Raw genomic sequence first — 13,777 nt, 5'->3', positions numbered from 1 at the left:
CTTAATGGCGAGAGACTGGAAAGTACTGCAGTACAAAGGGATCTGGGGGTCCTAGTGCAAGAAAATCAAAAAGTTGGTATGCAGGTGCAGCAGGTGATCAAGAAAGCCAACGGAATGTTGGCTTTTATTGCTAGGGGGATAGAATATAAAAACAAGGAGGTATTGCTGCAGTTATATAAGGTATTGGTGAGACCGCACCTGGAATACTGCATACAGTTTTGGTCTCCATACTTAAGAAAAGACATACTTGCTCTCGAGGCAGTACAAAGAAGGTTCACTCGGTTAATCCCGGGGATGAGGGGGCGGACATATGAGGAGAGGTTGAGTAGATTGGGACTCTACTCATTGGAGTTCAGAAGAATGAGAGGCGATCTTATTGAAACATATAAGATTGTGAAGGGTCTTGATCGGGTGGATGCAGTAAGGATGTTCCCAAAGATGGGTGAAACTAGAACTAGGGGGCATAATCTTAGAATAAGGGGCTGCTCTTTCAAAACTGAGATGAGGAGAAACTTCTTCACTCAGAGGGTGGTAGGTCTGTGGAATTTGCTGCCCCAGGAAGCTGTGGAAGCTACATCATTAGATAAATTTAAAACAGAAATAGACAGTTTCCTAGAAGTAAAGGGAATTAGGGGTTATGGGGAGCGGGCAGGAAATTGGACATGAAGCTGAGTTCGGATCGGTCAATGCCCTGTGGGTGGCGGAGAGGGCCCAGGGGCTATGTGGCCGGGTCCTGCTCCGACTTCTTGTGTTCTTTAGATTTGTGGTTGGGATCAGATCAGCCATGATCTTATTGAATGGCGGAGAAGGCTCGAGGGGCCGATTGGCCTACTCCTGCTCCAATTTCTTATGTTCTTATGTTCTTATGTACAGACACGATGGGCCGAATGGCCTCCTTCTGTGCGGTAAATTTTCTATGATTAGACCACGAATTAGAATACTATGGGCATGCCCATTATAGAAAACACAATAAAGCCACAGCATAAAGCATATTCACCAGAATGATGCTTGGGATGGAAAGCTATAGTTATGAGGAGAGATTTGGAATAATGGGACTAGCACCACTGGAACAAAGGTTTAGAAGAGATTTAATAGAGGTTTTTAAAATTATGAAGGATTTTGATAGGGTGAAAAGGGAAAGATTATTTCCTCTGGATGGGGGTGGGGAGAAGGTGTCAGTGACAAGGGTTCATCAATTTGAAATAGTCACCGAGAGAGTAAGGAAAAAGGTTGGGAGAAAATTCTTTACGCAGAGGATTATTGGTGATTTATGCTTTGCCACAGGAAGTGATTGAGGCAGAAACTACTGCACCTTTTACAGAAAAATTGGACAAATGTCATAAACAAAGTAAGACACGAGGCTATGGAAAGAGTGTGGGACAGTTGGATTTGTTTTGGATTACTCTAGCAAAGAGCCAGCACAGTTGAGATGGGCTGAATGGCTTCCTGCTCTGTTGTAAACTTCTATGCACCTATATTTAAAAAAAGGAATTAAAGATTGCAGCATGAACTGCTTCTATTGGGCGACTATTCTACATATCCACTGCCCTATTGAAAAACATTCTTTTCATATCGCTTGGGCTGATTATATTCGACAGCCCTGGGATCAGTAATTTTATATAAACTTCTTACATTTGCATTATCTGTGTCTGTCGACATTTTAAATACCTGGATTATGTCTCCTTTCAACTTTTTTCAGTTCAAAAAAATGATTTCTAAGTAAAACACACTAAATTAGTTACTATACATAACTCTTGACCAACTGGAAGTTGGACAGTTCTCAAATGGATTTTTTTTGCATGGAACTTTATCCAGCAGAAACCGCAACTTGTATTTTGTCCCTTTTTCAAATTTAGATTTTTTTTTGTTCTCATTAAGGTGAGGAATGTTAGTGCTGGAAATCTACTTTGAGTGCCTAGCATCAGCATTAAGCATTCTATGGTCTAAGAACCACCTGGTCATCATGCCATACCATGAGTGGGCCAATGACTTATCAATGGCTGGAGATTACTGAAAAGGTAGCTTGCAATGTAATCATTTTCAAGTCACAAGAATGAAGAAGTTTGAAAAATATGATAAATAGATAGAGAACAAAGTTCAGATCTCACGGAGACACAGACAGGAAATCAAGCTGGCTATTGCCATGCTCCTTTCATAAAGCGAATTATAAGATTTCCCAAGAGAGCCTTTCTGCGAAATATGTAAGATATTGCTTTATGGACTTTGATAGCGTCTGATTTCAAGTTCAAATTCCTGGTTTCGCATACAAGAATGCATCCAAATGTTTGGATTAGTACCAGGAGGACAAATTTCTTCCACTTGACACTATTGGTGGAAGGTTTCCTATAACCCATTACAAAGGCTAATAAACTTTATCTCTTTCTGTTCAATAGCCAGGCGATCAAGAGAGGCCTGGTGGATCTGTGTACAGCAAGGCAGTCTAAACTACAGCCCATGGACTATTTCTGCACCATAAGCCCCATGTTATCCCAAATCCTTATGACACTGGCAAGGCTAACATTTACTGCCCATCCATAGTTGCCCTGAATTCTTTATAGTGATTTGATACATCTGAGTAGCTTGCTAGACCACTTCTGAGGGCAGTTAAGAGTCACCCATGTTGGTGTGGGACTGGAGCCACAGATAGGCTGGACTGAGTAAAGACAGCAGTTTTCTTTCCCAAATGAACATGTGTGAACCAGTTGGGTTTTTACGACAATCTGACAGCTTCATGGTCACTTTTACTGATACCAGCTTTCTATTTCCAGATTTTTTTTTTAAAAAATGAATTCAAATTCTCAAACCGGCGTGGTGAGATCTGAACTTCTCTGGATTATTAGTCCAGGTCTCTGAATTTCTAGTGCAGTAACATAGCCACTACTTCACTTGCTTGTCATAAGGGTTACTCTTGTCAGTTTGGTAATAAAGGCATATTTTTGGAGCAAAACATAATCTGCATCTAAATCACAAAAGTTTGTGGGTTCAAGTTCCACTCCAAAGACTTGAGCACAGAATCTAGGCTGACACTTCAGTGCAGTACTGAGGGACCACTGCACTGTCGAAGGTGCCATCATTCGGATGCCACGTTAAACCGAGGCCCCGTTTGCCCTCTCAGGTGGACATAAATGATCCCACAGCACTATTTGAAGGAGAGCAAGGGAGTTCTCAGCGTGCTGGCCAAAATTTATCCCTATAACAGATTATCTGGTCATTATCGCATTGCTGTCTGTGGGATCTTGCTGTGCGCAAATTGGTTGCAATGTTTCCTGCATTGCAACAGTGACGACACTTCAAAAATGCTTCATTGGCTGTAAAGCGCTTTGGGACGTCCTGAGGTTATGAAAGGCGCTATATAAATGCAAGTTCTTTGTTTCTTTCTTTCTATATTTGATCCGAGACTGCTCAATACTAACCCTGGCTGCCTGAAATGCCAAACTGTTTCATTTCCAAGCACAAACATCACTCACATCGAAGAGCATTAAAAAAAAAATGACCCTAATTTCTTTTTTTAAAACTGCTGGCCCATTTAAACCATCACACTGATGTATTATGGTCTCTTACCCATTATAATCAATATCTCGAGGATAATTCAAGAAACGAAGTCCTTGTTCTAATTTTCGAAGGGATCCCTTCAAATCGCCAGTTGTCATCTTGGGCCTGCAACGTGAGCAACAGGGTCACTTAAATGAGCTAAAAATATGTGGGGCCATCTTACCTTATTGCAATTTATTAAAAGTTGTTCAGGAACTCAGTCACTTTAGCTAACCAGTGAACTCCACAGCTCTTCAGCAGTACTGATAAGCAAGGTGGAAATAAAAAAGATATAAAGAAAGGCGTGTGTGCGATCACATCTCAGAACATCCCAAAGCACTTCACAGTTAATTACACCGAGACTACATCACAGAAACAGGCCATTCAACTCAAATGGTCCATGCCGTTGTTTATACTCCACACGTGCCTCCTCCTTAATTCATCTAACCCTATCAGGATACCCTTCTATTTCCTTCTCCCTCAATGTGCTTATCTAGCTTCCCCATAAATGAATCTATGCTATTTGCCTCAACTACTCCTTCTGGTAGCATGTTCCACATTCTTACCACTGTTTAGATAAAGAAGTTTCTCCTGAATTCCCTATTACATTTATTAGCGACTATTTTATATTTATGACATCTAGTTTTGGACTCCCCCACAAGTGGAAACATTTTCTCTACATCTACCCTATCAAACTCTATCATTATCTTAAAGACCTCTATCAGGTCACCCCTCAGCCTTCTCTTTTCTAGAGAAAAGAGCCCCAACCTGCTCAGCCTTTCTTGATAAGTATATCCTCTCAGTTCTGGTATCATCCTTGTGAATTTCTTTGCATTCTCTCCAATGCCTCTAGCACAGTGGTTATGTTTCTGGACTTGTAATCCAGAGTCATGAGTTCAAATCCCGCCACGGCAGCTGGGGAATTTAAATTCAATTAATTTAATAAAATCTGGAATTAAAAAAAACTAGTATCAAATGGTGGCCATGAAACTACTGGATTGTCGTAAAAACCCATCTGGTTCACTAATGTCCTTTGGGCAAGGAAACCTGTCGTCTTACCTGATCTGCCTATATGTGACTCTGGACCCACAGCAATGTGATTGATTTTTAATCGCCCTCTGAAATGGCCTAGCAAGCCATTCAGTTGTACAATCTCACTACAGAAAGTCACAATAAGAATAAAACCGGATGGACTACTAGGCACCGGACACGACAAAGGCAAACCAAGCCCAGCCGACCCTGCAAAGTCCTCCTCACTAACATCTGGGGACTTGTAACTTCTACCACCTAGAAGGACAAGGACAGCAGGCAGATGGGAACACCACCCATGTTGCAAGTTCCTCTCCAAATCACACACCATCCCGACTTGGAAATATATCGCCGTTCCTTCATCGTCGCTGGGTCAAAATCCTGGAACTCCCTACCTAACAGTACTGTGGGAGCACCTTCACCACACGGACTGCAGCGGTTCGAGACGGCGGCTCACCACCACCTTCTCAAGGGCAATTAGGGATGGGCAATAAATGTTGGCCTTGACGTCCACATCCCATGAATGAATAAAAAAAAGTCCTTTGGATAGCAGTGACTGTTGTACTGCGGGAAAACACATTGGGATCTTTAGCTTCCACCTGGACCAAGAGGACAGGGAAAGGGGATCTCGGTTTTAGCATCTCACCTGAAAAGGACGGCATCTGGAGCACGCCCTGAGTACTTTGCTGGGGCACCCTAATTGCAAGCTCAAGTCCTACATAGGAGCTCCTTCCGCGAACCAAAAATGTGTCTTCTAGACACTGGGAATAACGTAACATAATAAGTGTCTTACAGATACCGGGAATAACATAATATAAGTCTTATTATATTATGATATTCCTGGTGTCTATAAGTGTCTTCTAGACACCAAGAATAACATATCACAATAATAATGAGTGTCTTCTAGACACTGGGAATAAAATTTAATAAGTGTCTTAGAGATACCAGGAATAACATAATATAAGTCTTATAGACACGAGGAATATCATAATATAAGTGACTTCTAGACACCAAGAATAACATAACACAATAATAATGTCTTCTAGACACCGAGAATAACATAACACAATAATAATGTAACCAGGAATAACAATAATATAATAATAGAAGTATCTTATAGACACCAGGAATAACATAGCATAAATGTCTTATAGACACCGGGAATAACATAATAAAATAATATAATATAATGAGCGTCTTACAGACACCAGGAATAAAATTATATAATAATAATGTCTTGGGAATAACATAATATAGTAATAATAATGTCTTATGGACACTGGGAATAAAATATAACACATGTCTTCTAGACACGAGAATAACATAACATAATAATAGATAATAATGAGTGTCTTATACACACTGGGAATAACATAATATCATACAGGAACATTGGAACAGGAGTAGGCCATTCAGCCCCTCGTGCCTGCTCCACCATTTGCTAAGATCATGGCTGATCTGTGAAATATGTGAGTGTCTTATAGAGTCAATGAGTTGGTAAAGTTCCTTTTGTTTTTGTTGCAACTTTGTTGCTTATTTTAGCATCTTTCAGTTTGATTGGACCACAAGTTTGTTTATTATATTAGTGGTGCCCTTGAAGGGGGGCACTTGTGGTGCTGACTCTTATTAGGTTACATTGGGGTGACTCAGTGTCACCCCTATTGGTCCAATTAAAATAGGACCACAGTAGTGCTCCAACCCAAGAGCAATAGAGGTAAATGGAGGAGGAAGGGACGGGGAGCGGGGTTCAAACCTAACAATAGAGGTAAATGGTGGAGGAAGGGATGGGGAGCGGGGTTCAAACCCATCAATAGAGGTAAATGGTGGAGGAAGGGATGGGGAGCGGGGTTCAAACCCATCAATAGAGGTAAATGGTGGAGGAAGGGATGGGGAGCGGGGTTCAAACCCATCAATAGAGGTAAATGGTGGAGGAAGGGATGGGGAGCGGGGTTCAAACCCATCAATAGAGGTAAATGGAGGAGGAAGGGATGGGGAGCGGGGTTCAAACCTAACAATAGAGGTAAATGGAGGAGGAAGGGATGGGGAGCGGGGTTCAAACCTAACAATAGAGGTAAATGGTGGAGGAAGGGATGGGGAGCGGGGTTCAAACCTAACAATAGAGGTAAATGGTGGAGGAAGGGACGGGGAGCGGGGTTCAAACCTATCAATAGAGGTAAATGGAGGAGGAAGGGATGGGGAGCCGGGTTCAAACCCATCAATAGAGGTAAATGGAGGAGGAAGGGACGGGGAGCGGGGTTCAAACCTAACAATAGAGGTAAATGGTGGAGGAAGGGATGGGGAGCGGGGTTCAAACCCATCAATAGAGGTAAATGGAGGAGGAAGGGATGAGGAGCGGGGTTCAAACCTATCAATAGAGGTAAATGGAGGAGGAAGGGATGGGGAGCCGGGTTCAAACCTATCAATGGAGGAGGAAGGGAACGGGAGCGGGATTCAAACCTAAGAGCAATAGAGGTAAATGGAGGAGGAAGGGATGGGGAGCGGGATTCAAACCTATCAATAGAGGTAAATGGAGGAGGAAGGGAACGGGAGCGGGATTCAAACCTATCAATAGAGGTAAATGGTGGAGGAAAGGATGGGGAGCGGGATTCAAAACTATCAATAGAGGTAAATGGAGGAGGAAGGGATGGGGAGCGGGGTTCAAACCTATCAATAGAGGTAAATGGAGGAGGAAAGGATGGGGAGCGGGGTTCAAACCTATCAATAGAGGTAAATGGAGGAGGAAGGGAACGGGAGCGGGGTTCAAACCTATCAATAGAGGTAAATGGAGGAGGAAAGGATGGGGAGCGGGATTCAAAACTATCAATAGAGGTAAATGGAGGAGGAAGGGATGGGGAGCGGGGTTCAAACCTATCAATAGAGGTAAATGGAGGAGGAAAGGATGGGGAGCGGGGTTCAAACCTATCAATAGAGGTAAATGGAGGAGGAAGGGAACGGGAGCGGGGTTCAAACCCATCAATAGAGGTAAATGGAGGAGGAAAGGATGGGGAGCCGGGTTCAAACCTATCAATAGAGGTAAATGGAGGAGGAAGGGATGGGGAGCAGGGTTCAAACCTATCAATAGAGGTAAATGGAGGAGGAAGGGAACGGGGTTCAAACCCATCAATAGAGGTAAATGGAGGAGGAAGGGATGGGGAGCGGGGTTCCAACCCATCAATAGAGGTAAATGGAGGAGGAAGGGATGGGGAGCGGGGTTCAAACCTATCAATAGAGGTAAATGGAGGAGGAAAGGATGGGGAGCGGGGTTCAAACCCATCAATAGAGGTAAATGGAGGAGGAAGGGATGGGGAGCGGGGTTCAAACCTATCAATAGAGGTAAATGGAGGAGGAAAGGAACGGGAGCGGGGTTCAAACCCATCAATAGAGGTAAATGGAGGAGGAAGGGATGGGGAGCAGGGTTCAAACCTAACAATAGAGGTAAATGGAGGAGGAAGGGATGGGGAGCGGGGTTCAAACCCATCAATAGAGGTAAATGGAGGAGGAAGGGATGGGGAGCGGGTTCAAACCCATCAATAGAGGTAAATGGAGGAGGAAGGGATGGGGAGCGGGGTTCAAACCCATCAATAGAGGTAAATGGAGGAGGAAAGGATGGGGAGCAGGGTTCAAACCCATCAATAGAGGTAAATGGAGGAGGAAGGGATGGGGAGCAGGGTTCAAACCCATCAATAGAGGTAAATGGAGGAGGAAGGGATGGGGAGCGGGGTTCAAACCTATCAATAGAGGTAAATGGAGGAGGAAAGGATGGGGAGCAGGGTTCAAACCCATCAATAGAGGTAAATGGAGGAGGAAGGGATGGGGAGCGGGGTTCAAACCTATCAATAGAGGCTAGGCGGGAGGAGAGATGGGGATGATGGGTGACCACCTGACTGATTCAGTTCTCTTTCAGGAGCTCTGCACCGTACCTGGCAAAGACAAGAGCAACAGAAGTAACATTTAAAATTTAAAACACACAACATTATAAACCTGTCAATGGAGACTCCAGCTGACAACGGTGGTGACAAACTCCCTCCTTACCTCACTTGCTGCTTTTTTCCCCTTCCCCTTCTTGACCTGGTTTGAACGTTAACGGGCTCTCTCCGTTTCTGAACGGGACTGGCAGTTACTCGCGCCGCCGTTTGAATGTGATTGACAGGTTCTTTCTCCCCCCACCCCCCGCGCGCCCGTTCTGAAGGAGGGGGTCCTCGCGCCGCCGTTTGAATGTGATTGACAGGTTCTTTCTCCCCCCACCCCCCGCGCGCCCGTTCTGAAGGAGGGGGTCCTCGCGCCACCGTTTGAATGTGATTGACAGGTTCTTTCTCCCCCCACCCCCCGCGCGCCCGTTCTGAAGGAGGGGGTCCTCGCGCCGCCGTTTGAATGTGATTGACAGGTTCTTTCTCCCCCCACCCCCCGCGCGCCCGTTCTGAAGGAGGGGGTCCTCGCGCCGCCGTTTGAATGTGATTGACAGGTTCCCTCTCGCCAACTGCCGCCTCGCGCTCCCCGTCCTCCAACAAATAAAAACCCTCTCGTTTTTCCGCCTTTCGCGCGCGGACCTGGCGTCCGGTGTCCGCTCGAGCAGCTCGTGGTTCCGCGCCGCACATTCAAGAGCCACAAAACTGCTAGGTATCCAGTTTTTTTGTGCATCTCAAAACTTGTTTAATTATCAACAGTTCGGGTTTCGTCCTCTTGTACAGTTTTTAAAAAAAAAATAAGTCGCTCCTCACGTTGTCAGGATATTTCTTTCGTTGATCGAATTTGCCCCTTCTACTTCAAAAATAGGGATATTGCTCCTGATACCACAAACTTGGAATGTATATATTATATATATATATATATATATATACATACACACACACACACACACACATTTAGCTTTATAACTGGGTAGTCACATTTATGCAGATATGCCAACCTGGAAATACAATGCAAAAGCTAACAAAGAGCTTCAGGGAAAAAGAGCTGACACAGATTCATAAAGACTTGCATTTATATAGCGCCTTTCATAACCTCAGGACATCCCAAAGCGCTTTACAGCCAACTAAGTACTTTTTTGAAGTGTAGTCACTGTTGTAATGTAGGAAACACAGCAGCCACTTTGCAAACAGCAAGTTCCCACAAACAGCAGTGTGATAATGACCAGATAATCTGTTTTAGTGATGGTGGTTGAGGGATAAATATTAGCCAGGAAACTATGGAGAATTCCCCTACTACTTCAGTACTGTACTGGAGTGTGAGCCTGGATTTTGTGCTCAAGTCCCTGGAGTGGGACTTGAACCCACAACCTTCTGACTCAGGTGAGAGTGCTACCCACTGAGCCACAGCTGCCACACAGAAGGCAGCCATTCGGCCCATCGTGCCTATACCAGCTCTTCGAAAAAGCTATCCAATTAGTCCCACTCCCCTGCTTTCCTCATAGCCCTGTAATTTTTTCCCCTTCAAGTATTTATCCAATTCCCTTTTGAAAGTTATTATTGAATCTGCTTCCACCTGAAAGCTGGCAACTCAAGACCCCTGATTTTACATATATGCCCACCATCTGAGTTTTGAGGCACCATCAGCATTGGCATCATTTGCTGATTTTTTTTTTAAAAAATCAGTGCAGACAAGGCCCCTCTTTTCTCAGTCCCTCTCCTACTGCAAATAAACCAGAACAGACCATTCTCCCCTCAACACTGCTCCTGCCACTTAATGGAAAGAATTAGGTCTCTGAATATGTAGGCAGAGATTCTCAAGACAACCAGAGTGCATGACTTCAGTATTCAGAGGCATGAATCCCACTGAGTGGTAGGAGTGGCTTTGAGGGTAGAAGGGCCTGTCCAGTGCATTAGCAGCAGCAATCGAGTAGGAGTGGGAAGGAGGGAAAAGGAAAATGGATGGCAATGAAGGAGAGGGAAAACATAAATGGATGGCAATGAAGGAGAAGCATAAGGATAAATGGATGGCAACAAAGAGGAAAGGGAACAGAACAACTTGCATTTATGTAGCACCTTTAACCGAGTAAAATATCCCAAGGCCCTTCACATGAGCATAATCAGACAAAAATTGACACCGAGCCAAAAGAATGAGACTTTAGGACAAGTGACAAAACGTTTAGTCAAAGAGGTAGGTTTAAGCAGGGTCTTAAAGGAGGAGAGAGAGGCTAAGAGGTTTGGGGAAAGAATTCCAGAGCTTAGGGCCGAGACAGCTGAAGGCACAGCCACCAATGGTGTGGCAAACGGAGTGAGGGGTGGACAAGAGGCCAGAGTTGGAGGAACACAGATTTCTCGGAAGGTTGTGGGGCTGAAGGAGGTTACAGAGATAGGGAGGGACAAGGCCATGGAGGGATTTGAAAACAAGGATAAGAATTTTAAAATCGAGGCGTCGCCTGACTGGAAGCCAATGTAGATCAGTGACCACATGGGTGATGGGTGAATGGGAGCTGGTGCAAGTTAGGATACAGGCAACAGAGTTTTGGATGAGTTCAAGTTTATGGAGGGTGGAAGATGGGAGGCCCTCCAGCCATGCATTGGAATAGTCAGGAGAGAAAAATGAAGCATAGAGGGAATGGAGCAGGAGCTGGAGCAGTTCCTTGGGGTGAAGGTGGAAGGCGAGCACCTTCATTAACTGAGGGCAAAAGGTAATGGAGAATACCAGCATTAAAGGGGTGGTGGAAGAGGTGAATTGGAGGGGAAGAGTGCAGTTTGAACTCGGGGGGGGGGGGGAGGAGCGCAAGGTTGAATTGAGGGGAGAATGGAAGAACAGTGCCAGTCTGATTTGCAAGAGTTGGGGAGAGTGTCTCTGTGAAGGCTGGGGAGTTGGATGGGGTACTATACTTCTATACTTCTCTAAAATGGGGTGTGGAGTTGAAATAGGGGAGTGACTGTTGAAGTAACTTCAGGGAAATGATGGTCTGGTTGGGGTATTGAAAATCCCAATGTCACTTTATTTTTTTCCCTTTTATTTAGTTTAAAAATCTATTAATTACATGAAGTATAAAATGCTTAAAATGAACCAGAATGCACCATTTTTATTGTGAAAGTTCAGTATTTCTAGGGGAGCATGCTACCAGCCACCCCTGCCCCCTTAGAAATGCACCACCAATTTGTGTCTTTAGTATTTGCATTTCTCCTTTCAGCCTTTCATGTACTCATGTTTTGTTTCCTTCAATATAAATGAAGCAATGTTTTACATACCTTCAGTTTAAATTACAACACCTGTGTGACTACTTGATTTCATATGTCATGGGCTTATAATCGCAGCTATTCTTCAGTTGTCATCTTCAGATGCTGTGCCAGCTGTTTGAAGCTGTTGGTCAGCGTCTGGAGGTTTCCTTGGTTGGCATAGTTTTGAAAGCAGGAACTTAGGGCCTTCAGCTGCCTAGGCCCTAAGCTCTGGAATTCCCTCCTTTAACCTCTCTGCCTCTCTACCTCCTCCTTTAAGACGCTCCTTAAAACTTACCTCTTTGACCCAGCTTTTGGTCACCTTTCCTAATATCTCCCCGTGTGGCTCGGTGTCAAATTTTATTTGATAATCACTCCAGTGAAGATCCTTGAGATGTTCTACTACATTAAAGCCGCTATATAAATGCAAGCTGTTGTTACAAACATACCCCTGAAAACTTTGTAAACCAGGTTGGATCACTCTTTAGATTTTCAATCCTCACCGCATCAAATTCCAGTGAGGATTCAGAGCAAAGTGAAATGAGGCCTCCAAGGTCTCGATTATTATGTTAAAGGTGCTATATAAATGCAAGTTGTTGTTGCTCTAAGTCCTGAATCTCTTTAGTGCTGGTGGGAAATCATTTTGCACCAATGCCAAAATTGCAGTGTAAATGCACCCTAAGGGAGCAGGGCATAATAGCAGGCAGGTCACTTTTAATCTGTAGACTGTAGGGTAATATAATTAAAATAGTTTGGTGGACCATATAACCAGAAAATATATCATTTTTTTAAAAAAAATCCAAAAGCTTGTTCAGATACAAGAGAAAGAACTTGCATTGCTGCAAGAATAGCTGCACCTTTCATGTCCTCGGGACATCCCAAACTACTTTTGAAGTTTAATCACTGTTGTTGTGCACAGCAGTCAATTTGCACACAGCAAGGTTCCACAAACAGCAAACATAAGAACATAAGAAATAGGAGCAGGAGTAGGCCACACAGCCCCTCAAGCCTGCTTCACCATTCAGTAAGATCAAGGCTGATCTTCGACCTCAATTCCACTTTCCCGCCCGATACCCATATCCCTTGATTCACCAGAGAGTCCAAAAATCTCTCAATCTCAGTCTTGAACATATTCTCTACCCTCTGGGGTAGAGAATTCAAAATATTCACGAGAGAAGAAATTCCTCCTTCTCTCAATCCTAAATGTCCGACCCCTTATCCTGAGACTATGACCCCTAGTTCCGGACTCTACAAAGAGAGGAAACAGCCTCTCAGCATCTACCCTGTCAAGCCCTCTTAGAATCTTGTGCATCAATGAGATCACCTCTCATTCTTCTAAACTCCAGAGAATACAGCAATGAGGTAAATGACCAGATAATTTGTTTTTAGTGACCCAGGTTGAGGGATAAATATTAGCCAGGACACCGGGGGAGAACTCCTCTTCGAAATAGTGCAGTGAGATTTTTGGATCCAAATTAGAGCCAGACCTTTCAGGAGCAAGATTAGAAAACATTTCTACACACAAAGGGTTGTAGAAGTTTGGAACTCTCTTCCGCAAACGGCAATTGATATTAGCTCAATTGCTAAATTTAAATGTGAGATAGATAGCTTTTTGGCAACCAAAGATATTAAGGGATGTGGGCCAAAGGCGGGTGTTATGGAGCTAGATCACAGATCAGCCATGATCTTATCAAATGGCGGAGCAGGCACGAGGGGCTGAATGGCCTACTCCTGTTCCTAACTGAGAAATGCAGACTGGGGTGGGTGGGGCCCTCAGTCTAACATCTCCTCCAAAAGGCAGCACCTCCGACAGTGCAGCGCTCCCTCAGTATGGCACTGCCAGTATCTGTTTGGAAACTTGTGCTTAAAGCCCTGGAGGGGGGGGGGGGGGGGGGGGAGGAAGGTGGGACATGAAACCACAACCTTCTGATTCTCAAGAGAGGGAGAGGAGAAAAGTGCTGCCATTAAAGATCACGTGAGCTACGAGCCCCGCCCCCTCCCTCCCTCCCTCCCAAATGGCCGTGGAGAGCGATTACGTCACTTCCACCAACAACAAACGTCCAGCGTGGTGGCGTCACCGGCTT

General features: G+C 44.4%; 2 protein-coding genes across 7 annotated transcripts in view; one reads left to right on the top strand and one right to left on the bottom strand.

Moving 5' to 3' along the window:
• fbxo8 (F-box protein 8) overlaps window positions 1–13,777 on the top strand; it is a 125,240-nt gene that overhangs the window by 48,219 nt on the left and 63,244 nt on the right. The window lies entirely within an intron of this gene.
• cep44 (centrosomal protein 44) overlaps window positions 1–13,777 on the bottom strand; it is a 65,566-nt gene that overhangs the window by 51,532 nt on the left and 257 nt on the right. Inside the window, exons 1-2 of one of the 4 annotated variants that reach the window (XM_067982497.1) lie at window positions 9,108–9,130; window positions 3,562–3,657 (exon numbers count right to left, since the gene is read on the bottom strand). In XM_067982497.1, coding sequence (XP_067838598.1) covers window positions 3,562–3,650 — 89 coding nt within the window. In that variant the 5' untranslated portion in view covers window positions 3,651–3,657; window positions 9,108–9,130. Of the gene's footprint in view, window positions 1–3,561; window positions 3,658–8,541; window positions 8,733–9,107; window positions 9,131–13,777 lie in introns of those variants that run through there. The other 3 variants (XM_067982495.1, XM_067982496.1, XM_067982498.1) reach the window with 3 other exon arrangements.

This window comes from Heptranchias perlo, chromosome 4 (assembly GCF_035084215.1).
Source record: "Heptranchias perlo isolate sHepPer1 chromosome 4, sHepPer1.hap1, whole genome shotgun sequence".
Lineage (NCBI taxonomy): Eukaryota > Metazoa > Chordata > Chondrichthyes > Hexanchiformes > Hexanchidae > Heptranchias > Heptranchias perlo.
The sequence above is the reverse complement of the archived record's forward strand: the minus strand, read 5'-3'. Positions and strand labels throughout refer to the sequence as shown.